The sequence below is a fragment of the Molothrus aeneus genome, chromosome 7, assembly GCF_037042795.1.
Source record: "Molothrus aeneus isolate 106 chromosome 7, BPBGC_Maene_1.0, whole genome shotgun sequence".
Classification (NCBI taxonomy): Eukaryota; Metazoa; Chordata; class Aves; order Passeriformes; family Icteridae; genus Molothrus; species Molothrus aeneus.
In genome coordinates, this window is record NC_089652.1 from 38,275,463 (window position 1) to 38,302,120 (window position 26,658).

Sequence of the window (26,658 nt, forward strand, 5' to 3'; positions counted from 1 at the left end):
GCTGGAGCTGGCACAGACACGCAGCCCCAGCTCCCAGGGTGCAGAGCCCAGCACAGAGCTCTGGACCGTGCTGGAGCTGGCACAGACAGGCAGCCCCAGCTCCCAGGGGTGCAGGGAGCCCAGCACAGAGCTCTGGACCGTGCTGGAGCTGGCACAGACACGCAGCCCCAGCTCCCAGGGGTGCAGGGAGCCCAGCACAGAGCTCTGGACCGTGCTGGCGCTGGCACAGACAGGCAGCCCCAGCTCCCAGGGGTGCAGAGAGCCCATCACAAAGCTCTGGACCGTGCTGGAGCTGGAGCTGGCACAGACAGGCAGCCCCAGCTCCCAGGGGTGCAGAGCCCAGCACAGAGCTCTGGACCGTGCTGGAGCTGGCACAGACAGGCAGCCCCAGCTCCCAGAGCTGCCCAGCTCCCTCCGGCACACGCCGTGCCTCGCCGCTCCGGTCCCGCCGCGCTTTCCCCGCCAGGGCCCTTTTATCATTTTCAGAAGGGATAAAATCAATGGCCTGCACCAGCTGCATGTTTAACCCAGTTTTGCCTCTGTCGGAGGTGCGGGCGCAGCCGCGTGGCTGCAGGAGGAGCCCTTTGCTCCCGACAGAAGGGCGCTGCCTGCCCGCTGCCCCAGGCGCCTTCCCAAAAGCACCGGATGATAACTGCGTCTCCTGCTGTACCTGTAACAATTTAATCGTGTGAGTCAGCCCAGTCAAGCATCCCCAGCTCATGACTGGGAGACATGAAATTCATTGTCATTATTGTCCCTGTCATTTTGGATCATTATATCCTGCTGCAGAATTTTCCTCACTCCAGTGCTTTCTTACCTCCAGGAAGCAGGGATTATGGCTGAGGTTGGGGTGGGGGCAGGACTGTGAGCTACATTTACCTCAGGGGAGCTACAGATTAAATTGGCTTTGCTTTCTGACTTGCCGGATTCATCTGTTTGTACGCTCTGGGTTTAAGGTTGGAAATGATGAATATTCTGGTGAATTCAGGGCCTCTCTCTTTTCTTTTTTTAATGCTTGTATAAGCAAAGGATGGGGTTTGTGTCCCTTAAGAAGTGAACAGGGAATAATTCTTCAGATCGTGTTACCAAAAAGATTTAAGATTATTCCTGAACAAGACGACGTTACTTGTTCGTTGTGGCACAAACATCTGCGTGGTCCCCGGTGTGTCGTGGCTTTCAGGGCAAGGGATGGAGCTCTGCTGTGAGCCAGGGGCTGTTTGTGGGAGCTGCAGTGGGGTGCCAGGTGCGCTGCTCCCCGTGGGACGCGTCCTTGGGAGGGGAAGTGGGCGATGGGATCCCTGCCCACCTCACTGGTCCCAGGGAACAAGGGACAGGAGCAGAGGAACCGGCCTCCTGCTGCCCAGGAGAGCATCAGAATAACGTTAGAAATAACTTCTCACTGCAGGAGTGGTCAGGCATTGTAGTCAGTTGTCTGTGGAGGTGGTGGAGTCACCATCCCTGGCAGCGTGCAGGAGCCATCTGGATGTGGCCCTTGGGCCATGGTTGTGGGGAGATTATGGCAGTGCTGGGTGGTCTGGAAGGTGTGTTCCAGCCTCGCTGCTGTGGGCTCTGTGATCTGTGGGAGCAGGGCTGCTCTCTGCACTGTGGCAGGGCACTGGGTCCCTCCAGGCATTCCCTCCCTCTCCCTCTGGCCACTGTGGTTCCCAGGTGGGCTGTCCTGCACGGCACAGCAGCAGCTGGCTCAGCTCAGCGCACGGTGGCTGATGCAGCCATCACAGCTTTGTTGGGAGCTAGAAACCAGCACAGGCTGGCCCCAGTGGGAGCTCACCCTGACGGGATTTTCCCCTGGGAGCCGTTGGCGGCAGTGGGGACACAGCGAGCTGTGGTGACATCGCGGGTCCCTGCCTGGCGCGGTGGCACGGCCGCAGCGGCCCCGCCGTGACAGGCGCTCACGGTGACATTTTAGCGCTGTTTCCATAAACTGACAGTGACAATGTTTAGTTTCATTTTAACACGGTGCTTTTCCTGCCACTGACACGGCAGTCACAGTGTAGTGACAAGTTGAAGGCTGATACAAAAGAAGTGGGAAACAACATAATTATAAAGCAGTCACACAGAGCCAGAATTCCAAATTTTGTCTGTCACGGGATGTGGTGGATATTGTGGCTTATTTTTGCTTTCTGGGATCTTAGTTTCAGTAGGAGTTTTAGCTCCTGTGCTGTAACTTGGCAGCAGACTCGATCAGACAGACATTTGAAGGATATTGGGATTTCTTCTGTGAAAACGTTTGATGGGTTTTCTGCCTCTTGCTTGCCTCTTGCTTTGTTTATAACTGCAGAATTTGGAATAAATAATAGTAGAACAGGGGCATTGGCTTTAAACAGACAGAGGGCAGGGGTAGGTGGGAGATCAGGGAGAAATCCTTCCCTGTGAGGGAGTTGAGGCCCTGGCACAGGTGCCCAGGGAAGCTGTGGCTGCCCCTGGAAGTGCCCAAGCCAGGTTGGCTGGGATAGTGGAAATGGTCCCTGGTAGGGGGGGTGGAATGGGATGAGCTTTAAGGTCCCTTCCAACCCAAATCATTCTGTGATTCCGAGAATAAGAAGGTTTAGCTCTTGTGATCTGAGCTGGTCCTAAATGGAGGAGGACAGAAATGAAGGTGACTACTGCTGGGATATTTAAAGTGGATGTGTCAAATCTGAGTTTGAATCTGTTGGGATCAGTTTACCTGTAAGAAGGCTGGAGGCTTCCCCTGCCATGAAAGCTCACACTTTGGACAGGTGTTAAAGAGCTGAAATGTGGGGTGTGGTTATTTCCAGTGCATGTTCAGTTGTCCACCATCCTTCCCACCTGCCTGGGCCTCACCTCAGCAGCACGGGTGCCCAGGGCACAGCAGGGCTGGGCTCTGTGTGCCCTGCAGGAGCTGCAGGCACAGCCAGGAGTGCTGTCACTGTGCTGCTGGGGGGATGGAGCTGATGGAGCCGAGTCAGAACGCGTCCCCTGGGGCAGGACAGGAGCAAGGACATGAGTGCTGCACAGCCTAGAAAGTCTGGGAGTTGGCAGCAAATTCCACTTCAGCTTCTTGTGATTCTGAGAGCTGCAGAGTTCAGGTCTGAGGGCATCGTTCTGACTTGTGACTCATGAGTCAAAGGGGACATTCCCCCTGAGCTTACTCCGCTTGTCTGGGGAGGAGAACTCACTGAGCTCTCGCTCAGAGAAGTCTGGAACGATTTTGAGTCACTCCAGCTGATTCATCGTGCCTAACTGGGATCTAACCCTTTCCATATGCACAACAACTCCTGGGCTCCTGCTTAATGCTTGTAATAAAACTGCTTGTGCAATTAAGCACTTCCTTAAAATTACAGGAGAGGGACAGTCTTGGTGACTTAGTGCAGTTGTATATATCTAATGCACATGTATAATTGTGTCATCACTCACCAGCCTTCAGTGTGGTGAGCTTGGGGTAAGGTTTGTGGGTACACAGTGAGAAAACCTTGAACAGGAAAGGATTTGGTTTCCTGTGTTGCTTTGTTGTGTGCCTGCAGTTACCTGGTGCAGGGCTGCAGTAAGGAACACACCTGTAGGCAGGTGAGCTTTAAGGTCCCTCTCATGCCCAGCCTGTCTGGGGCTCTGTTAATTAGCGTGATGGGGTCGTTGTCAGAGTGACACAGGACAGAACATACCAGAACTGCCAGAGTGCCTCATTCACACTCTGGTTTTCACACAACGCTCCTGAACCAGTCCCAAGCAAATCTCTTTGGTCTGTGGGCTTTGTTACCACTCCCTGCTGGCTGGGGCTCAGCTCTGATAAAAATAAAATTGAATGTACACTGTGTGCACTCTGGGGGAGGATCCTGTGAGTGCCAACGGAAACATTGTCTGTTCGGATGTGGAGAAATACAGCATTTGCTACTAAGGACTGAAAATAGAATTCTCCCAAATTACACAAAAATAAGAAATTATAAACCAAATGGCATCACTGTTGGGCTTAACGTGGTGTGGGATAGACTTACTCAAACTGTCTTTGCACACTAAATGTCCTCAGCAATGTGGCTTCCAGGGGTTTCTTAGAGGGTTCAGTGCTAATTTGGTGAAAGCACCTAGGCCAGTGTTTTGGGAAAAGCTGGGTTGACTGCCCTTAGTAAAAATGAAAGTATCTCTTCATTGTCACCATGTTAGAGCAGGTGAAAACAGCAAAGAAGGGAGGGATGGTTCTTCCAGTTTTCCTGGTCATTTTCAAGAGGCACTACGCAAGGAGCTGCAGAGAGCTCAGCGTGTTTCCTCAGCTGGCTCAGGGAGGCTTCTCCTGGTGTGCTGAGCTGTGGCTGCCTTCTCTTGGGATGCAGCAGGTGAGAACTGGCACCGTGCAAGCTCAAACCCAGCCCTGGAGCAGCAGCATCCTCTCCAGGCAGGGCACTAGTGAACATCCCTTCTTGGGGAATGCCACAGTTACCTTTTCACTGGGTTGCCTACACTTGGGAGATTTAGGGGATCTTCAGAGGCATACTCACCTGTGGAGAAGGATGCCGAATTAATTTGGCTTAGCCACTCTGTTTTTGGAAAATAACTTTTTGGCTGAAGTATTTGAATATTCTGATTCTCTGTTCAAGTGCAGGATTTTAATGTCACTATCTAGGGAGAATACACACATGCCAGTTGGCAGGCCTTTAAAAAAAAAAAAAGGCAAAACCCAGCTGTTCCTGAGTATGGAACCACTATCCTGTGACCCCATCTCTCCTAAACTGCACTGTTGTTCTCCACAGATGATAAATTCCCAAGGTGGGAAGTCACTCTTTACTCCTTTCAAACCCAGACCTCTGCAGATCTCTGCTGTTCATGTAGTGAAATACTCAAGCACTCCACACTGTAGGTCACATCAATCTGAAGCCAGTGTGTTTTTCTAGCCGTTTAGTTAATCAGGAACTGGTTATTTCCCAGTCCTCTGCCTGCAAATGCATTCCATAGGCACTCAGTTGCTTTTGGACAGCTGAGGAGTGAGTAATAGCATGGGGGTTCTTGCGTCAGAATAATGATGAGGAGAAAATGGATGAGAGGTTCAGAGAAAGGAGGAAAATGTTGTTTTGAGCACAGTGGTCCAAATCCTGGCATGTGCTGAGAGTGTCCTGAGCTCACTCTGGCTTTAGGAGCATTGGGACGCTCAACAAAACACTGAGCAGCCTTTGGATTTGGGACTTGCTAAACCATTGTTACTTGGAAGTTTGGTTTTATAGAAGCTACCCATTTCCACATTATTTATTCTGCTGATTGGCTCCTCCGGATTGCTTTTGCTCTGGACAAATAAGTGACAAATCTGGGAAGAGGCAAACTCGCCAAATTTAAACAGTCAGGGCTCCATAGACCAGAGCTAATATTGGCTGAAGTGGGGTCGTGCTGAATGTGATGAATCCCCACACCAGGGCACCACAGGAGGGGGGCTTTGTGTCGGTGCCACCTGGGGCACTGCTGGCAGGAGCAGACTGGGGGCCTGAGAGCCCCTGGCCCCAGGGTCCTGCTGCAAGGAGGGAGCAGATCCCCTTGTGCTGAGGGCATGGCAGGGTTGGGGTTTGCCCCCTGCCCGAGGGGGGCTGCTGCGTGATGCGCGACAGCTGAGTCCTGCGGCGCCATGGCTCAGGCTGGCCCGGTTCAGCCACAGGGAAAGGGGCATGTCTCCAGAGCAATGAGCTCCTGAGAGCCCCTGGCCACAGGCTAGGGGAGCATTTCCTCGATTACAGAATCACTGAAGCATTTATGTTGGAAAAGCCCTCCGAGAGCATCGAGTCCAAGCTGTGACCTCACCTCATCAACCAGCCCAGAGCACCGAGTGCCACATCCAGTCCTTCCTTGAGCACTGGCTTCCCTGTTATGTGGAAGAGCTGCTGTATCGCAGCTTGTCGCTGTCCTTTGTCCCTTTTTCTCCCAGTGCTCCCTCTGCACACGAGCTGTACTTTCTCTCAACCCTGCCTGAAACTGGGCAGCTTTGAGGTGAGCCTCATAAGGTCATTTATCCCTCCCTGCCACGGCGGCAGCAGCAGGGCCCGTGCGTTTCCTGAAAGCTTTGCCTGCCAGCTCTGACCGATGGTTGTTCCCTCTCGTGCATCTCGTGTGATGGAGCATCCCCAACTTTTCCTGACATCTTGCTCAGTTGTTTTGCTGTTCTTCCGTTGTTGCAGCTGATTTTGGGCATTGTTTGCTGAGTGGAATTGGAGTTACTGTTTGTTTCTTCATCGGTGCTTTATCATGCTGCCGTTTCTGCACACTTTGTGTAACTTTTTTTCTCATAGCTGAAGACGGATGGCACTGCACAGCTTGGACTGGGTTGGAATGAGGGGTTTGGGGAGGGGAGGTGGTGCTTGCGAGGCCGTTGATCCCATCTTTATAACTTTGCCCTTTTAGCTGGGAACAGATGATTTGCACGGCGGTTGGAGATTTGCGCAGGCAGAATCCGAAGGACCAAACTTTACATAAACCATTTATACTAAATGCTGGGAATGCTGGCAACATAAATCACCTACAGTATCTATTACAAATTTATCACTTTATCAGTATGGTCCGTGATAGGAGTGGTCCAAGCAGGTGGGGAAGTGAACCTCAGGAAGTTTAGCCTGCTCGGAAATTAATTATTCAGGACACACAGAGCCTGGCCCCTTCAATGTATAGTAATTCTTTCCAGCCAGCATCCAGGCCTCCAATTCAGTGCAATAATAAATAGGAAAAATCTCAGGTGAAGCCAGTATTTCAGAGTAATTAATCATCTTCCCCTCACAGTCCCTCCACCTCTCTCTTGGTTTTCTTTAACGAGGGAATTTCAGTAATAAATCTTTAATGATATGTGTTAAGAATCCTTCATTAATTCTTGTCCACTTATTTCTCTTTTTTGGTTGCTTTTATGTTATATGTTGGGAAGTTCAAAGGCATATACAAAAAAAAAAAAAAAACCAGTTAAATTTGGCCGAGTCTCTAAAAGGATGTTTAGGATGTCAAGTGTCATGTGTTCACTTGGTAATCGGACTTGTTGGTTAATTCCAGTTGTATTGTCAAAATCCTGGGTGTGAGTACCGAGTTAGGGCAGGATGATAAAGGAAAGGTTTGTGTGCTGGCAGGGGTGGTTTGTGTGCTGCTCAGTGCAGCGGTGCAGACCCTCAGCGAGAGGCTCGGTGTGTGTGGGGCAGGCAGAGCCTGTGTGGGGCAGGCACAGCCCATGGTGAAGGCACAGCCCATGTGGGGCAGGCACAGCCCGTGTGGGGCTGGCATAGCCTGTATGGGGCTGGCATGGGGCAGGCAGAGCCCGTGTGGGGCAGGCACAGCCCGTGTGGGGCAGTCAGAGCCCCGTGTGGGGCAGGCACAGCTCGTGTGGGGCAGGCACGGGGCAGGCTCAGTCCGTGTGGGGCAGGCACAGCCCATGGTGCAGGCCCAGCCCGTGTGGGGCAGGCTCAGCCCGTGTGGGGCAGGCACGGCCCGTGTGGGGCAGGCAGAGCCCGGTGGGGCAGGCTCAGTCCGTGTGGGGCAGGCACAGCCCGTGTGGGGCAGGCACGGCCCGTGTGGGGCAGGCAGAGCCCGGTGGGGCAGGCCCAGCCCGCGGGGCGCGCTGGACGCGGCGGTGCCCGCCCGGCCCGGCCCGGCCCGCGGGGCGCGCAGAGCCCGGGAGCGAGCGGCCGCTCGCGGTACACGATGTGACAGGGACAGCTGTGACAGATCCGTGCTGACACGCTGCCGCGGCGCCGGCCGTGCTGCGGGTGACGGCTGTCCTTCCCTGCAGGACAGCACAACGACGCGCGCATGAACCTGGCCATCGCCCTGACCGCCGCCCGCTACGGCGCTGCCACCGCCAATTACACCGAGGTGCGGCACCTGCTCAAGAGCTCGGACACGGGCCGCGTCTGCGGCGTGCGCTGCAGGGACGTGCTCACCGGTCAGTCTGGGGTTTGGGGTCTATGGGGCGTGTGTGGGGTTTGGGGGGTGTGTGTGGGGTCTGCAGGGTGCACTGCAGTGATGTGTTCACCAGTGAGTCTGGGGTGTATGGGGAGTGTATGGGGTTTGGGGTATGTGCAGGATCTGCGGGTTGCGCTGCAGGGATGTGCTCACAGGTGATTGTGGGGTCTGTGGAGTCCCATTGCAGGGCCATACTCACAGGTGAGTGGGGTCTATGGGGTGTGCAGCATGCACTGCAGGGATATGCTCGCAGGTTTTGGGGTCTGTGGAGTCCCACTGCAGGGATGTGCTCACAGGTGAGTGGGGTGTGTGGGGTGCACTGCAGGGATGTGCTCACAGGTGAGTGGGGTGTGTGGGGTGCACTACAGAGGACAGTAACACTCTGGGATAACATGAGAGGGAGGAGCGGGGCCACTGCCGTCTGCAAACAGCCTTGAACCAGCACAGGAGCATCTTTCTGGGCCGTGCCATTAGTGTCACTCAGCTTCCACTTCTGTCACATTTCTCACTCAAACCCCAGTGTTTTGGCAGGCCAGACTGAGCCTGGCATCCCAGCCCTTCTGTCAAGCAAAGATGACATTGTAAAAGGCTCCATGCTGTACAGTAGTAATCCCATTTACCGAGTCTGCGGGCTGAGACTGAAATCTCTCTTCTTGAGAGGCAGATTTCAGCTGAGCAACTTCCACCCTGCCTGCCTCTCTTCTGCCCTTACAGATAAGCTGGGATTCCACTCTAAAACATTTCTCTCAAATCTGGTGTTGAATGAACATTTAGTTAATTTTTAGAACCCGTCCCAGCTGTTGAGTTCAGACACACAGGGTACACTTTACAGTAGGTTGAGTTCATAGAGAGATGAATAACAAAGAGCATCAGTGAGCAGGAAACAAATGGTGTCTGTGATTGATACTGTTTTCTTTCACAGGGAAGGAGTTCGATGTCAGAGCCAAGTGTGTTATCAATGCCACGGGACCTTTCACAGACTCAGTCCGCAAAATGGATGATCAGGAGGTGCCCAACATCTGTCAGCCCAGTGCAGGCGTGCATATCGTGATGCCTGGTTATTACAGGTGAGGCCCGGGGAGCTGCTGCCCGTGTGACACCATTTGTAATCTCTGCTGCTGCTGAATAAATCAGCTGGGAGAGGCGCACCGCTGGCTCTGCGGCAGCTCGCAGCGCACAGTTGGACTCTGATCTTTGTTTGTGTTTTCCAAAGAGGATCCTGGCGCTGTGCCGGTGAGGAGAACAATTTCATCTCTTCAGAGCACACTGAGGCCGCGTAGTTTTTAGTTAGAGCTGCCCAGGGCAGGACTCCTGCTGAAGCAGAAGGCGTTTAGGCAGCGCTTCCCCAGGTGTGAAAACACCTGTTTCACTGATGCCTTTCAGCTGAGTGTGCTGCTGCTTGGTCACCCCCTCAGGGAAACAAGGAGCATGTAAAACCTTCCAGAGATGTTGCACCTTCGTACAGAATCTCTTGTCCTGTTAAATCATGGAGTCACAGAGTGGTCTGGGTTGGAAGGCACTTTAAAGACCATCTTGTTCTACTGCCTGCCTTCACATATGAAACTCCCTGTGCAGTGACTCTGCCAGGATGTGGCTGTGCTCAGAGAAAACAGAAGTGCAGAAGCACAGAATAAGTGAGAGGATGGGCAGTGTAATCAGTAATAATAATTACTATCACAGGTAATAAAAGTAGCTCAGAGTAGCACAACCACATTTGCTGTGGCCCCAAGCCCACGTGCCCACCCCTGGGGTTTTGGTGGCCAGGACGTGCCCTCTGTGTTCCAGGAGAGGTTCCCGTGGCACTCTGCTCCCTGCAGTCTCCTGCTCCTCTCCCTGTTTGCTGTGCAAAGCCAAATCCCCTTCTCCCGAGCCAGTCTTGTCAGTCGGAACTCAAATATTGCCTTTGCTTCCTGAAGTCATTAGCATCCTAATGGAAATTCCCCTTTATGGACTTAGCCCAGTTGTGTTGATACAATGCCCTTGCAGTAATGCCTTCCACAGCCCCTCTCAGAATGGGAATTCAGCCTTCCAGTGCACCAGGGGGTGCTTCTGCCAGAGCTGTCCCGACAGGACACCACCAGACACTGGAAAATTGAGGCATTTTTTGCCTGGTGTAAAATCACCCCTGCATTCTCTTCTGGTTTTTTTTTTTTTCATTTTTGTATCTTTCTCCATGAAAAATGGTAAAATGACCTGATAGCTGCTTTAAAGTACTAAAAATGTGGAGAAATGGGCTGTAATCCCAGTTTCCTCATATGCCTGGAGAAGGATGTGTGTGATTAGCTTTATGGCCCTACACAAAAACATGGAAAGCTTTGAAACCTGGACTCACTTGGTAAATTCAAAGTAGAAGATGGCTGGATACACTTGAGAGCTCTGATTTATTTATTCTGTAATAACCCAATACTTTTAATTGGAAATGTAGAGAATTCTTGTTCTCCATGTTCCCCGGTGTATGTCAGCATGTGGGCATTACTTTCCTTGGAAAATAGTATCTGCCCACACACTGCCTCCACAGCACAGCTGATAAGATAACACTGCACTGAATTTCCTTGGAGTGGGATAGCTGAAAGCAGGGAACTGTCTGCTAAATAGAAAACACTGGTGGGATTAAATCTTGGTTGTACCAGGCCTTCCTTCTCGTGGTGCCAAGGAACACCACTCAGCACAGGAAGGTTGGCATTTCACCGTGTCCACGTGTGCCCTGGGAATGTGTTACCGGATTTTGGCCCACAGTCACACAAATGATTTTTTTTTTTAACACCTAGAGGGTTTTAGTTATAAATATAGTCAAGATTTTGTAAAACTAATGTTAACCTAATGCATTCACTCCCCATGGGTTTCTTACTCATTGAAGTCCTTCATTAATAGTCCCAGAATTCCTCCCCTCATTAATTAGGCTTCCTGACTGCAAAATGTCTGTGAAGGCAAGGCTTCCTCTCCCTTCTGACCAGTTTCAGATGTTTCTGCCTTTCTGGAATTTTCCTCTTTGCTCTGCATTCCACATTCCAGGTAAACTTGCTTGTTGCACCTCCCTTCTTCTCTATGGAAAGTCACTTTTTATTGCTCTTTAACTGCATTTGTGGTGCTTTGGTCAAATGCTTCTTCAGCTGGAGATCTTCCATGGATCCAAGACCTTCCATTGATCTCCCAGACCTTTTGCCTCTACATTTCTCTTTAAAGGCATTGCTTTATGCTTCATGCTGGAATTTCAAATCCTCAATTTGCCTATTTTAGCCATCTTTAAAGAGAAATCTCACCTGGGCTACATGGCTCTTACCTCCTTCTCCCATCCATGGTGGAATCATAGGAATTCCTGCCTCATAAAATCGTGTTGTTTCAGAGTTATTCCTGGTGTGCAGCAGCATGACTCCTGAGGCCTCAGGAAGGCCAGTATTTGGGTGTTAAGATGCTTCTTTCTGATGCAAAACACCTTATTTTGCATTTGTTTGGGTGGTTCTTTAGTTATTTAAATAAGCTGGAACAAGCATGGCAAAGGGCATGGAGAGAGAGCTTCCCAGGATAGCTGGTATCAGTGATTCAGTAAATAATTGGCATATGAAAAACTGTTCCAGCCTTTCTCAGCACTTGCTGTGCAATCTAAAACACTTCAGTCCAGAGGTGCTGTGGGGAAACTTAGTTGGAAGTCTTTGCTTGTTTATCTTCCTTGTTTTTAGCAGTTTTTATGAAATCACATTAAAAAAATTTCATACTTTGAAGAAAATGTCTATAAAGTTTCTGAATTCTGATACTGTATATTAAACCTCTGATTTCCTCTGTCTCTAAATCAACAGCTTTTTCATTTTAAAAAGTAATCATTTGTCTGAGGTGATTTACCTTTCCCAAACCTGTGTTGACTTCCCCTATTAGATTGTACCTCTGCCACCGTATGCCTAAGCTGTCTATAAATATCAGCTAAAATGGGTCTAATATACATGCTAGCTATGAAATTCTCAGCCTCTCTCCCAGCCTTGCCAGATATTGCCAACCTCCCTTCAGTAATCACTTCAGACTTCCTAAAAAAGCAATATTCAGCTTGAATAGGTAAATCCCACCCAAGCAGGTCTTTGCCTGCCTTAGGATTTGACCCACTGAATAATTCCCCTCTGAAGTCCATAACTGCCACCTAAATCTGCCTCTTGTGCCCTCCTTCCATGTGCTCCCTGTATCTCAGGAGCAGGGGCACAGCCTGAAGAGCCCTGACCTGACTGCACATGTTTGTAAAGGGAGTTGCAGCACCTTCAATGAAAGTCAGCATCAGTCCTTGAAGGAAAAATGATCGAAAAAAGGGACAGTTCAATGTTTTCCTACATAAAAGCTGTTTCCTTTGAAGTGTTTATAAAAACCTTTTGTTTTCTGAAATACAAGCAGAGCTTTTTAATAAGCCATGAGGAGGTAGTGGGTTTGTACCTGTGGATATCTTTCTTACATCACACCAGAAAAACCTGATACATGAATTAAAATCTATCCAAAGCACTACGGTCTTTCATCCTTGTACTGAATCATTCTGTTGTAGCACTGGCAGAAGTAATGAAAAATGCCTGAGTAGCATCCACCAAGTGTCACTTTTGCCTTTTTCCCTCAAAGCACAGTTCCCCATTCAGGAACAGAGCTAGAAGCACTCAGAGCACGTTCCTTGGTCCAAATCCCTCAGGAGTCTGTGGGTGTTCCTTCCTGCTCAAGTGGCAGGTGGTGACAAACTCAGGCTTAGTGTCACTGCAAGGATATTCCTTAAATGTCTTCATTTCTCTTCTTTATTTTCCTTTTCCTCTCAGTCACCACCCCTCACCCCTCCTGCTTCACCTTTATTGTGGAGGCAGATCGGAGGAATCACTGTGATTTTATGGCATAAAAACATCCACGGGCCTTGTTTCACTAACCTGCTGGGACATTGTTTAAAGCCATGTCTTAGCCACCTATGAAATCCATTATTTGTTGATTTATTAACCCCTTTCCCTGGGAACAGACGCTGTGTCGCAGTCCTTGTCTGGGCCCTGGGGGTGCAGGGACAGCCCCCAGGTGCCCCCCCTGTTCTGGTGTGAGCCAGGTCCCTCCTCTCTTCCAGCCCTGACAACATGGGGCTGCTGGACCCCGACACCAGCGATGGCAGAGTGATCTTCTTCCTGCCCTGGGAGAAGATGACGATCGCAGGGACCACGGACAGCCCCACGGATGTCACCGCCCACCCCATCCCCACCGAGGAGGACATCAACTTCATCCTGAGCGAAGTGCGCAACTACCTGGGCCCCGATGTGGAAGGTAACCCGGGGAAGCCTTGCTGGGAAGGGCTGGGGGCATTCCACCCTGGGGGCCATCCCAGCCTGGGGACATCCCAGCCTGGGGCCATTCCAGCCTGGGGGCCATGCCAGCCTGGGGACATTCCAGCCTGGGGACATCCCAGCCTGGGGGCCATGCCAGCCTGGGGACATCCCAGCCTGGGGGACATCCCAGCCTGGGGCCATTCCAGCCCGGGGGCCACTCCAGCCTGGGGGCCATGCCAGCCTGGGGACATTCCAGCCTGGGGACATCCCAGCCTGGGGGCCATGCCAGCCTGGGGACATCCCAGCCTGGGGGACATCCCAGCCTGGGGCCATTCCAGCCCGGGGGCCACTCCAGCCTGGGGGCCATGCCAGCCTGGGGACATTCCAGCCTGGGGGGCCATTCCAGCCTGGGGGCCCCTCCAGCCTGGGGACATCCCAGCCCAGGGGCCATTCCAGCCCGGGGGCCATTCCAGCCTGGGGACATCCCAGCCCAGGGGCCATTCCAGCCTGGGGGCCATCCCGGCCTGGGGGCCCCTCCACCCTGGGGGCCATCCCAGCCTGGGGGCCATCCCAGCCTGGGGACATCCCAGCCTGGGGCCATCCCAGCCTGGGGACATCCCAGCCTGGGGACATCCCAGCCTGGGGACATCCCAGCCTGGGGGCCACTCCAGCCTGGGGGCCATTCCAGCCCGGGGGCCATTCCAGCCTGGGGGCATTCCAGCCTGGGGGCCACTCCAGCCTGGGGGCCACTCCAGCCTGGGGGCCACTCCAGCCTGGGGGCCATTCCAGCCCGGGGGCCATTCCAGCCTGGGGGCCATCCCAGCCTGGGGGCCACTCCAGCCTGGGGGCCATTCCAGCCTGGGGGCCATTCCACCCTGGGGGCCATCCCAGCCTGGGGACATCCCAGCCTGGGGACATCCCAGCCTGGGGGCATTCCAGCCTGGGGGCCATCCCAGCCCGGGGGCCATTCCAGCCTGGGGACATTCCAGCCTGGGGGCCATCCCAGCCTGGGGGCATTCCAGCCCGGGGGCCATCCCAGCCTGGGGACATTCCAGCCCGGGGGCCATTCCAGCCCGGGGGCCATTCCAGCCCGGGGGCCATTCCAGCCCGGGGGCCATTCCAGCCTGGGGGCCATCCCAGCCCGGGGGCCATTCCAGCCCGGGGGCCATCCCAGCCTGGGGGACAATGTGCTGCTGCCTGAAGCTGTGGCTCTTGGGATCTGGCTCTCCCAAACCGGTGGGCTGAGGTGTCAGCATTTGCTGCTGCTGCTCCAGAGCATCCAGTCCACCACCAGCCAGCACCACCACTAACACATCTCCCCAAGTGCCACATCCACTTGTTTTTTGGGCACCTCCAGGGAGGGTGACTCCACCACTGCCCTGGGCAGCCATCTTCCCTCCAGACTGAGGGTTTGGTTTATTTAGATTATTCTGTACTGCTGCGTTTCTGCTGCAGCATTGAAATAAGTCTGAAAAGCACTCAGGCAGGATCATTGTAACATACTTAGGTTTAGGAAAACCTGCTGTCTGAGATGGGAAATGATCGATTCCTTGTTTCCTGAAGTGGAGAATTGATGTCTGCATGTTGTATGAAGTTCTGAAAGTGTCCAGAGAAGCTCCTGTTGGGTGTCTGGAGCAGCAGTTTGTGTTGGAAGCTCAGGAGACCAGGGAGGGAGATGGGAATGTGAATAGGACAGAGATTAGATAGGAGATTAGGAAGAAATTCTCCCCTGTGGGGGTGGACAGGCCCTGGCACAGGGTGCCCAGAGCAGCTGGGGCTGCCCCTGGATCCCTGGCAGTGTCCCAGGCCAGGCTGGACAGGGCTTGGAGCAGCCTGGGACAGTGGGAGGTGTCCCTGCCATGGCAGGGGTGGGATGGGATGGGCTGTAAGGCCAGGCCATTCCCTGGTTTCCCACATGTTTTCCAGCAGCACATTCAGAAGTGTTCAGTCGCTCTGGCTCAGCCCAGCTGGGCCTGTACTGGTTTTCCTGTGCAATTACTGTTTATAGATGGCTGGAGCTGAAATAACAACGGCACTGCCCATATCACCCCTCGACAGCCCTGCCTCTGCTGCCAGAGTCAGTGCCAGGGTTATCAACTTCCACAGGCTTGGACACCTTCCAGCTGCTTAATTACAGCGTCACGCGTGCTGCTTTCTGTAGTTTCATTAGTTTATAAACCTAATACAGGGTCTTGTGTCTGTGATTAACACTTCATTTTGGCAGGTTGAACACGCTGGCAGAGCACATTGATTTTGGAAATCTATTCCGTGTTCTTTGGGGGATGTTTTTTACACCCTTTTAGTGATTTTTCAATTATCGGTCATTTGAAAGTTGTATTAAAACATGTTCCAAAGACTTCAGTATAAAGCAAATTGGTAACTGCACTTAGGGTGAAGGCTGGGGAAAAAGGCTTGTCAAGAGGAAATCTTGGAATAATAACCTTCAATCTAGAGGAAAAGCTTGAAAGATCTGAAAGGAAATGTTATACTCATGTAACAAACTTTATTTTGGTTTATAAAATACAATGTAAGGACTGTTCAGATTCATTGGGAAGAATTTTCATGGAAAGGGGGGGGGGGGGTCAGGCTGCAGCTGCCCAGGCAGGTTTGGAGTCCCCATCCCTGGAGCTGTCCAGGGAACATCTGGATGTGGCGCTCAGTGCTCTGGGCTGGTGACAAGGTGGGCATTGGTACCAGCTGGACTCGATGGGCTGGGAGAGCTTTTCCAACATCAGTGGTTCTGGGATTCCATAGCCCAGCTTCTCCCCTGGCTCTGGGGGCTCTCCCCAGCTCTGGGGGTTGCTCAGGGTCAAGCAGGGTGTGGAGCAGCCCTTGGCAGTGCCCAGTGGGAACTGGGCATGCCTGGGCTCGGGCTGGCCGTGCCTCAGTGTGGCTCTGCACAGTGAGAAGAGGAGATGTGCTGGCAGCCTGGAGTGGCATCCGGCCCCTGGTGACCAACCCCGACTCCAAGGACACCCAGTCCCTATCCCGGAACCACGTTGTGACCATCAGCGACAGTGGCCTCATCACCATTGCAGGTACTGGGGGTTCCTTGAATACAGCTCTGCTGGGCTTCCCCAGGGTATTGCATGCAAAAATCCCGTTCCGTGGGAATCCTTCTGCTCCTGCAACCAAACTGCTCTGTCCGTGGCAGCGGGTGTGGCTTGGAGCAAGGCTGGCAGCAGTCATGTGGTCTATGGAATACAGAGCTATGTCTGTAGGGTGTAAGAGCTTGTATTGCTGCTGCTTTCCCCAAATGACGAGGTGAGCCCTGTTCCCCCAGGTGGGAAGTGGACGACCTACCGTGCCATGGCACGGGACACCATCGACGCGGCCGTGCGCGAGCACAACCTGGAGGCGGGCTCCTGCCAAACCATGGGGCTGCAGCTGGAGGGGGCCGTGGACTGGAGCCCCACGCTCTACATCAGGCTGGTCCAGGATTATGGACTGGAAAGTGAGGTGAGTCCTGCCTTCCTGCCTTGGAGGGCTTTGGTCTTCCCCTAAATGAAACACCAACATAACTTGGGCAGAGGTCTGGTAGACCCGACCAGAGCTGGGGCAGAGATAGTTCTAACAGAAATAAAGTTAGTAATGGTTCATCATCTTCCCCTCTTTCCTTCCTCCTAATCTTGACTGTTTCCTGCTAAAAACTCTCTGACTTGTGGGGTCTGTGGTCCCTGGAGCCCCCCAAGCCGTGCAGCAGTGTGATCTCTGTGTGGCAGGAGAGCTGGGCTGTCAGGCCTGGTAGCACAGACACAGCAGGGCAGTGCTGGTCCAGCCTCCCATAGCACTGAGCTTCCTCCCACGCTGTCACACTCCAGCACCCTTGGCAGCCTGTTTGTTGTTGGGGATGAGGGAATGGTCAAGGAAAATGTGTCTTTCATGTGCTTTCAAAGCATGCTGGATTTGTTTTCATCTCCACAGGTGGCTCAGCACCTGGCTTCCACCTATGGGGACAAGGCTTTTGAGGTGGCCAAAATAGCCCAGGTGACAGGGAAGAGGTGGCCTATTGTTGGGAAACGTCTGGTGTCTGAATTTCCGTACATCGAAGCTGAGGTATGTGGAAAAACTGTGTCACCTTCTGGGATTCTGTCCTTGGGATGAGCAGGTCGGTGGCTCTGAAACATCTCCTTGAGCCCTTTCCTTTGGGGAGGCCAAGATATTTTCTGTGCCTGTACCTGGAGCACACTTTGTGTATCGATTTATACACATAATAATATATTTATGCACAACTAAATATTTATATACCACCCATTTTGTACTTCATGTACAAACATTGGATCCCAGGTGGGTTCTGTAGAGTGTCCCGAGGAGAAGGGGCTCTCCCAGCCTGTTGTGGGGCTCTGGGGTGCCATCCCTGCTGTCCCTTGTCCCCAGGTGGGTTCTGTAAAGTGTCCCAAGGAGAAGGGGCTCTCCCAGCCTGTTGTGGGGCTCTGGGGTGCCATCCCTGCTGTCCCTTGTCCCCAGGTGGGTTCTGTAAAGTGTCCCAAGGAGAAGGGGCTCTCCCAGCCTGTTGTGGGGCTCTGGGGTGCCATCCCTGCTGTCCCTTGTCCCCAGGTGGGTTCTGTAAAGTGTCCCCAGGAGAAGGGGCTCTCCCAGCCTGTTGTGGGGCTCTGGGGTGCCATCCCTGCTGTCCCTTGTCCCCAGGTGGTGTACGGGGTGAAGGAGTACGCGCGCACCGCCGTGGACATCATCTCACGCCGCACCCGCCTGGCCTTCCTCAACGTGCAGGCTGCCGACGAGGCCCTGCCCCGCATCGTGGACATCATGGCCAAGGAGCTCAACTGGAGTGAGCAGAAGAAGAAGGTACAAAGGGCCCTTTTCAGCTCCAGCTGCTTTGTTTTTCTTGAGGAGTTTCTGTGTTAAGGATCCCAGTTGGTTGAATAGAGAGCTACAAGTGATGTTTTATTCCCAGCAGAATGAGTCACTTGGTGCATTTCATTCTAAAAGCTTTATCAAATGGCTGTGGGATGGGTTGGGATTGGCCAGGGGCTGGGGGGGAAGGGGAAGATCTGTATCCTGCTGCTCCCCAGCCTTAGAAATGAAAGCAGGCTTGGCATTGCTGTCCTATTCCTGTCTGTTATTTTGCTTTGCTGACACTTTTCAACAGATCTGCCTCAGCAAAGGAAGCTCCTGTAACCATAAAGAACCTGCCTGGTGTTGAGCTCCCTGATTTTTTTTCTGATTTTGGACAGCTGAGTCCAAATCATCACACTAAAGATCACACTAAATCATCATCACACTAAGATATCAAATGGTAGAAAAATGACAAGTTGTAGGCCTAGTCTAAAAAGGCCATTTCTTTCTGAAAGGGGCAGACACTGTGTGTGACTGAAGGTGTGGATGCACCTGAAAGCATTTACACAGAAATTGGAAGTCTTTACTAGCATGGATACCTTTTGCAAAAAGTGCCTAAGTTTAATTTTTTGATACTTCTCAGCTGCCATCTGCTTAATTTTGGGACCCTGGAAAAGTATTGGTTATGTGAAAGAACCTAATAGTAAAGCATAAAAAATAAGTACCTGCGTAAGAACTTGCTATTGCTCAGATACTCAGGTTTTGTGTTTTCATTGTAGGAGGAGCTTGAAACCGCTAAAACATTCCTGTACTATGAAATGGGCTACAAAGTGAAAACAGATCAATTAACAGACAGCTCTGAGATCAGCCTGGTGCCTTCAGATATTGAGAGGTGAGTGGGGCAGGAGGGCTGCCCGTGCTGCTGTTCCCTGCAGCCCGTGGGGCCCTGACGTGCAGCCCCTCCCTCGCAGGTACAAGAAGCGGTTCCGCATGTTTGACAAGGACAAGAAGGGCTTCATCACCATCCTGGACGTGCAGCGTGTGCTGCAGGTGAGCTGCCCCTGCTCCTGACTCCCTCTGGGGGGAGCTTGGTGAGGGGTGAGGCCCAGGCTGCTGAGCCCCCTGTCCTGTGCTCGTTCCGTGCAGAGCATCAGCGTGCAGATGGATGAGAACACCCTCCACGAGATCCTCAATGAGGTGGATCTCAACAAGAACGGGCAGGTGGAGCTCAACGAGTTCCTGCAGGTACGTGCTCCCTTTGGTTCCACGAAGGGCTGGTTTCTGAGCAGCAAAGACACACTTAGGGAGCTTTTCCCCTTGCCTAGGGCTGGGTTGGAGACCAAGGGAGTGTTCCTGTGCTGGTGGTGGCGGTACAAGGGGCACACAGAGCATCCTCAAGCAGCTTGGAAATTCAGGATTTTTTTTTCCCCAGTCAGACTCAAAGAACGGGTCCAATTACAAAGTATGCCCCAGTCCAGACCTGAATTTGGCATTTTAAGCCCAGAAATGCTGTTTAAATGTATTTAAGAGGATACAGGTGTCCATTGGAAGGTGCATGGCACAGGTGTGCACACTGACATTATCCACAGCTGTTAAGGGTTGTTACAAAAATGAGTAAACTAAGAAACTGAATAATAAACAACTAAATAACCAAATATTTATAATGATAAATAGTAATATAACCATAATGATAATAAACTAAATAACTAAATAATAAACTGAATATTATAAAGAATGAGCTTGTAGTTAGAGCCCATCCCAGGCCCTGTAACCCATTTTATTTACTGGACTGGTAAAATTGTCACAGTTTCTCTGAAAAAAATGACATGCATCTGCTTTTTGGGGGGCTTTCAAGCAAACCCAAGGGTGCTCCCTTTGCATATGCAGTTTGTCAGCTGGGTTGGTGTTTGAGGATCCCTTTTTGGGGTGGTATTTCAGAGCCTGCCGTGCCTCCCCTGCCCAGTGGCAATGATGAATGCCAAACAGGAGAGAAATTAATGCTGGGGATTTTGGTCAATGTCAGCCCTTTCTTCACTGTGTCAAGTTAAACAAACAAGATCAAGGCAAAGGAAATGGTAATTGTCTCTCTGGAGATGAGCTGGGGATAAGAGCAGCATTGTTGAATCTAAATGCAGAAAATTTTCACAGGTTGTGTCCAGCATTAGCAAAAAGGAGTATTTATTTACCTAAAATGCAGCAATTGAGCTGAGGGGCTGTAGTGAAATTGGGGGAAGGGGAAAAGCCAAACCAAACAAGCCAGGGGGGAAGGAGAACCAATGGCTTTGGGAGTTTATGCTGGTCTGTTCAAATGGGAGAGAACAGCCCAGCTGGGTTCTGGCTGCTGCAAAGGGACACCCTGGTACCTCCACTGCAGGCCTTTCACTGGGGCAGCCCAGCCCTTTCTGCAGGGCTGAGCTAGCTGCAGTTTGCTTGGGTTGGGTACACTGGTTGGGGAGCTGAAACAACCAGTAATTGTTGTTCTGGGGGGTTTGGGGGCGTTCTGGGGTGTTTTTGCTAGGCTGACCAGGCTCACCAGGGATTGCCAGCCCTGCATCATCCCATACAATGCAAAGGCTTAGGAGTATTTCAGGGTTGTTTGTGCAAACCTCTGTCACTCTGTGGCTCCTGCACATCTCCCAGAGCAGCAGTGATGGGGATGCCCTGGAGCAGAGGCTGGGCAGAGTCCCAGAATAAAGCAGGGATTGATTCAAAGCATCTCCTCCATGGATCCACCTTGAGCAGCACCAGAGCCCAGCCAGGGCTGCACCCAAGATCAACCAAAATGGCCCCAAAATGCACCAGCGCTCCCGGGCTCTGTCCCTGGGATCAGTTCTGCTCCATTTGCATCTTGCAGTTCATTGTCCCATCCCAGCTTTAGCCCCTGCAGTCCCACCCTGCTTGTTTTTCTCTGCAGCCCACAGGGTTTGTGCTCTTGGGCTGAGGTTTGGGTCATTTGTCCTTGGTGCCCAGCTGGAGCAGGAATTGTTTTGTGTCCCTGCTCTGTGCACAGAGCTCAGCACCGCTGAATGTGAGGTTCAGAACTCTACACTAAAGCAGCACAGAGCCTGAAACATAGAAAAGCCAAACCTGAGGCATCAATGGCACTGCAGGGCTGAGCCCTCTCCTGTGCCTTGCACTGCTCCAGGGAAGCACTGAGTGCTAAGCACGAAGGTGCCACTGAAATGAACTGGGGTTGCCATGGAAGGAGCAAAATACATTAAATGTTTGTTTAATTTTTTAATGGATCTGTTAAGTCAGTGCCCAATACTTGAGTGTTTGCTTTCTGAAAACTTTCAAGTAATTGCATTTCAGCGCAGAACTTGTGCAAGCCCTGGGCAAATATTTGTGGAGGTTTGTGTTGGAAAATAGAGCAGGTTGTGCCTGGGGGCTGCTGGCCTGCAGGTGGGAGCAGAGCAGGGCCAGCCTGGGCCCCCTGCACGGTGCAGAGGGGCCTCAGAGGTCTGGCAGAGAGTGGTCCTGGCAGCCCCTGGTGCTCAGTGCCCATGCAGTGATGAGTGCTCCAGGAGGGACAGGCAGCCTTGGAACTGCTGGTGGCATGTAAAGGCAACCACCCCCTGTTGCATCAGGAGGAATCATGGAATGCCAGGCTGGTTTGAGTGGGAAGGCACCTTAAGGCCCATCCCATTCCTCTAAAGCACATTGCCCCAGGCTCTGGCAGGCTGGTGGCCAGGAGGGTGACGGGGCAGGAGGCAGTGCCTCTGCTGCTGGGAGATCCCTGTCTGTGCACAGGCCTGGCCTCCTCCCTGTGCCTCTGGAATTGCAAGGGGGTCAGGGCAAGGCCACACCACGTTTGCACAGGTCCAGCTGCAGGTGTAATGAGCAGCTTTTCCTAGGAGGGGAAGGAATCTGGGGGATTCCTGCAGAATTTGCAGGAAGAAAAAATTGTGGAAGAAATTGCATTTGGCAAGTGCCAATTGCTTCCCCAGTGCTCTCTGCAGAGCTGGCTGCAGGTAATTTCAGCTCTAATGCTGGCTTTATCCATGGGATAAAAAAGAATTAACTGAAATCTTAGCACTAGTGTGCTTGCAGTGGGAGAGAGCAGAGTCCAGCTTCCAGGACTTAGAGGCAAATTAGTTTTAAAAGTCTATAAAGGAATTTGGATTTGAAAGAATTGTGGGAGTCAAGTACAGTGTCTCTCCAGAGAAAGGCATGTGGGTGGAAAGGGCAGGTCTGGGACCAGTGATGGATCAGGAATCATGAAATCCCTGCATGATGTGGGGTGGGAGGGACCCTAAAGCTCATCTTCAAGCCAGGGCCAGGGACACCTTCCACTAGATCAGGTTGTTCCAGCCTGGCCTGGGGCACTTCAGGGATCCAGGGGCAGCCACAGCTTCTCTGGGCACCCTGTGCCAGGGCCTGCCCATCCTCATGGGGAACAATTTCTTCCTAAATGCAAAAAAATCCTGAATCTTCCATGAGCCGCATGCTTCAGGTATTACAAATAACCAGAGAAAGCCTGTGCAGCTGCTGGGCTTTCCCACATTCTGAATGTCATGGAGGAACCCCAGTGATGATGGTTGTCCGCCCTGTTTCCAGCTGGATCCTGTTTGGTCCTTGCCCTCCTCCTGCCCCCCAGGCCTGTCCAAAGCAGTCCCTGATAGCCCTGGGGGTGTGGGTGAGCCTGGGGCCAGGCTCTGGGGCCGCGGCCGGGGTTTGCAGTTTGGGAACGCAGGTGTGTGTGTGTGTGTGTGTGTGTGTGTGTGTGTGTGTGTGTGTGTGTGTGCTGGCTGCAGTGCCAGCCCCTCAGTGACCCTGTCCCATGTCCCCAGCTGATGAGTGCCATCCAGAAGGGCCGAGTGTCAGGCAGCAGGCTGGCTGTGCTGATGAAGAGTGCTGAGGAGAACCTGCGGCGCCAGGCCATCCCCGTGGACCGCAGCGGAGGAGGGCTCTGAGCTCCTGGGCCCCGGGGCAGCTCTCCCAAATGACTCCGGTGCGTTTGTCCTCCTCATTCATGATCTCCTTACTGCCCCGAGACGTGCCTGGCTGGGGAGTGCTGGCAGCAGCTCGGCAGTGCAGGCTGCAGGGCTTTGGGGCACACTCAGCACCTCCTGCCCTGGCCATTAACGTTTGCATTGCCTTCACCTTCAGAGCACGCCGTGCTCGGGGTGAATCCTGCCTCAGAGTGACTCCATTAATGCCCCAGCCATTCATGTTTGCAGCACCCTCACCTTCAGAGCACACCGTGCTCAGGGTGAATCCTGCCCTGGCCATTCACCTTTGCAGCGCCTTCACCTTCAGAGCACGCCGTGCTCAGGGTGAATCCTGCCTCAGAGTGAATCCTGCCCCAGCCATTAACGTTTGCAGCACCCTCACCTTCAGAGCACACCATGCTCAGAATCCTGCCCTTAAACGCTCTGAGTTCTCTGAGCTGCTTCTGCCTCTTCACCAAGGAGCAAGAGAGGGAAAGCTGTGTTCTGGAGTGGAGATACCATTCCAAAGGAGCAAACCCAGCACCTCTGGGGATGGGGGTGGTGGAGGCCTGCCCTGAGCCTGCTGTGGGTGGTAGGTTTGCCCTGTTATTCCAGCGGCCAGCACTTGGCCACTCAGAAATTGCAGCTGAAAAACAAGACACCTGGATTAATCACCCGAGGTAATAATGTAGCTGAAAGCTGGGCACAGCTTCCCTTCTCCACTGTTAACACAAATAAACTGCCTCTAATAAATGGCATTGTCTGCAGGTGGTGCTTTGTGCAGTGAAATAAAGGCAAAAGGTGTTTTATGCTAAAAAGAGCTTCAAGTTTGGGGCAAACCCCGATGCTCTGTAGGATGGGGCAGGTTTTGGTAGCACAACATTCTTAAATGTTAATTTAAAAATGCTCAAACACGGTGAAAAAAACAAAGTGTGTGTTTTGCATCCTACTAACTTTTCTAGAAAAAAAAAGGCTGTTTTTCAGCAGGCTATATGAAAACCAAAGCATGGAGCCCTCACTGGAGCTGTTTCCAGCACTGCTGTACCTGCCTGTTGTTCTCCTGCTGCTGGGCTGGGCTGAGATCAGCTGGGAGATTGCTGCCTGATGTAGAGCAAGGCAGGGAAACCTGGTTTGCTGCTGGATTTGGCATCTGCTGTATTCCCTGAGTAGAGCAATTTCCACCTCAAACCAAGCTTCACTTCCCAGGGGTCAGAATTTCTGCTGAAGTAAAATTTGATGTATTTAACTGGTATCACCACGTCCACTGATGGAAAATAGCATCCATCAGGGGTGCCCAACAGGGCAGGAGTGAACAGCAAGGATTCCTTGGATATTTTAACAGGGAAAATGGCTCCAGGCACAAATGGTGGTGCTGGGGACTGGTGGGATGTAGCACAGTGAGTGCAGATGCTGTCTTTGGCTGCAGAAGCAGAGCCCGTAAAAAACATGAAACATTTGGGTGTTGAAAAACAGTAGATACAAAAAAAAAGGGTAAGACTGACCTAAAATTAGTTCCTAAAATGGTTCAGATGGTTTTTGCATGTTCAGTTTGTTTTTTAATGCAGATGTTGTTCAGGTTCTGGCTTTGTGCTTCGAGCAGGGGCTGAGGAAGGGGGAGTTGGCACATCTGGCACCACAAGGACATTTCAGTGAACAAAGGGGTTTGTTCCTGTGGCCCTGTAGGCTTTTCCTTTTGAGCTGTGTTCCAGAGTGTTCAGGTGAAGGATGGGATGCTTGTGTCCCAAACGCACAGTGACACATCTCACACGTCCTGCAGGATGGAGGGAGATGAATGTGTAACACGCAGGCATTCTGGCTCAGCAGGCAAGGGAAGGGGCTCAGGATTCTGCTGTTAACAAAAATGTAAGGGGAAATAAAACAAACTAAAAGTCATGAGACCTTTTCCAGGCCACATGAAGAAAAAACTATTTCCCATGCTGAGCAGGTTTTTGTAAAGAAAAAATATTTTCACTACTGAACAGTTTTTGTACAGTTTAAAGAGAAATTTCCACTCCTCTCTAACTGGCATTGTTAAAATAATAACCTGAACTTGCCTGGAAAGCAGGATTTCTGTGTTGCACCCAAAGTATGCTCTTTGTTCTCTTGTTTTGCTATCTTGCATCTGGGATGTGGCTGCGGGTTCTCCTGGCTGTGCGTGTCCCTGGACATGGATTTCTCCGTGTCTCAGGCACTTGTGTCACCTCCTGCTCCCCTGCACGGCGCAGCCAGGCCTGCAGTGACAGGGACAACTGCACGTGTCCCCAGCAGTCCCTGGCCAGCTCTCGTGTGTCCGTGCGTCCCCTCGTTGTGCCTGCAGGAATGCTGGCTTTGCTCTCTGGGCCCTTTGGTGTGCATGCACTGTGGGAACAGTTGTAAGATGTCACTGCCTTGCCGTGATGGGAAAGCAGGAGTGGGATGGTGTGTGTGAAGGGAGGATTTCTGAGTTTTCTGTGGGTATTTTGTATTGTAAATAACCTGTGGGGAGGGGGGTCCATGCAGTGTCTGGGGTGTATAAATACATGTACAGACACACTGCAGGTTTCCACGTGGCACTTAGGTTTGTTGTCAGGTTCCTGTTGCAGCCTGGGCTGTTCAATGCTGTGTTTGAAGCTGGGTTGTCATTTTTATAACTGTCTTGGTGTTTTCCTGCCATTATTTATTACCTTTGATATCTGGAATGAGCCGCATGCGTTTATTGAGCAATAAGAGGATGTATTTAATGTGCCTTGTTTTTAACTGAGTAAGGACTGAAAGCATGAATCAATAAAAGTGGCTAAAAAAGTTTGTTTGTCGGGCAGTTTGTTGTGGCAGGTGCAGAAGTACCTCGGAGTCGCCCTGGGGAAGTCTCTGTGGGAAGGAGGAGGTGGGGATGGCTGGGTTTGGGGAGCAGGACCCGGGTTTCCCATGCTGTCCCCTCTTACCTCAGCACTGAGTGCTCTGCAGTGTGGAAGCGGAAGTGAGGAGCGAGTGCAGCCCTCGGCACTGCAGGAGGTGACGGTGACGGGTGAGGGGTCCTGCACTGCCCCTGGGGCTGCAGTGGCAGCAGCCCCTGGCTTTGGCCAATGCAATAGGTGCATTTGTCTCCTGGACGTTGGCTGCCAGGCAGGAGCAGCCCCCAGGCACGGGTGAGTTTGATCCTGGCCCAGATCAGCAGCAGTGAACAGGAGAGATCTCCCAGGCCCTGCGTGTCGCGTTCCACATCGGGCGAGCCCGGGCTGCCGCGTGCCAGGGCTGCTCCAGCAGAGCAGATCCATTTTCCCAGCCGGGGAATCAGCAGCGCCCTCAGCACTGGGAGCACAATCTTCATCATCTCCACGTTATTTCATGGTTAATGTACACTTGCAGCAGGGATATGGCACGGAGCTGTGCTGATGTACAAGCAGCTCCCTCCACGTGGGGATGAACCAGACTGGAGGGGAACCACAGAGATTATGGATTTTCCCCTAATCCGGGGCGTGTAAGTGATAAGGCAAAGAATGTTTGCTGTGACCAGCTTTATCCCAAATATTCTGCAGCACCAGAATTGCCTCGTGTCGAGCTCCTGGCTTTGCTGCTGGAGGGCACAGGAGTCTGGGGCTGGTCCCTTCCTGTGGCGTCTCCCCAGAATGATCAGAAATCCAGATTTATTGTCCCTGGTGTGGCTGCTGCAGCCTGGTCAGAAATATGATGGGGAATACCAAAGCAGCATTAATATCTCAGTGTCAGGGCCTGAGCTGGGTGTTCCTGTGTCAGCTGGCAGCTGATGGCAGCTGTTGGGGACAAGGCCACCCGTGGGGCTGTGC

At 52.3% G+C, this 26,658-nt stretch overlaps 1 protein-coding gene across 3 annotated transcripts in view; it reads left to right on the forward strand.

Annotated features, from left to right (window-relative positions):
- Positions 1 to 23,632, forward strand: part of GPD2 (glycerol-3-phosphate dehydrogenase 2) — a 48,613-nt gene extending 24,981 nt beyond the window's left edge. For all 3 annotated transcript variants that reach the window (XM_066553476.1, XM_066553477.1, XM_066553478.1), the window contains 11 exons: positions 7,715 to 7,867; positions 8,810 to 8,954; positions 12,953 to 13,146; positions 16,052 to 16,186; positions 16,432 to 16,607; positions 17,073 to 17,204; positions 17,796 to 17,954; positions 18,725 to 18,837; positions 18,917 to 18,995; positions 19,092 to 19,190; positions 22,736 to 23,632. In XM_066553476.1, coding sequence (XP_066409573.1) covers positions 7,715 to 7,867; positions 8,810 to 8,954; positions 12,953 to 13,146; positions 16,052 to 16,186; positions 16,432 to 16,607; positions 17,073 to 17,204; positions 17,796 to 17,954; positions 18,725 to 18,837; positions 18,917 to 18,995; positions 19,092 to 19,190; positions 22,736 to 22,858 — 1,508 coding nt within the window. In that variant the 3' untranslated portion in view covers positions 22,859 to 23,632. The remainder of the gene's footprint in view (positions 1 to 7,714; positions 7,868 to 8,809; positions 8,955 to 12,952; positions 13,147 to 16,051; positions 16,187 to 16,431; positions 16,608 to 17,072; positions 17,205 to 17,795; positions 17,955 to 18,724; positions 18,838 to 18,916; positions 18,996 to 19,091; positions 19,191 to 22,735) is intronic.
- The last annotated feature ends 3,026 nt before the right edge of the window (positions 23,633 to 26,658 follow it).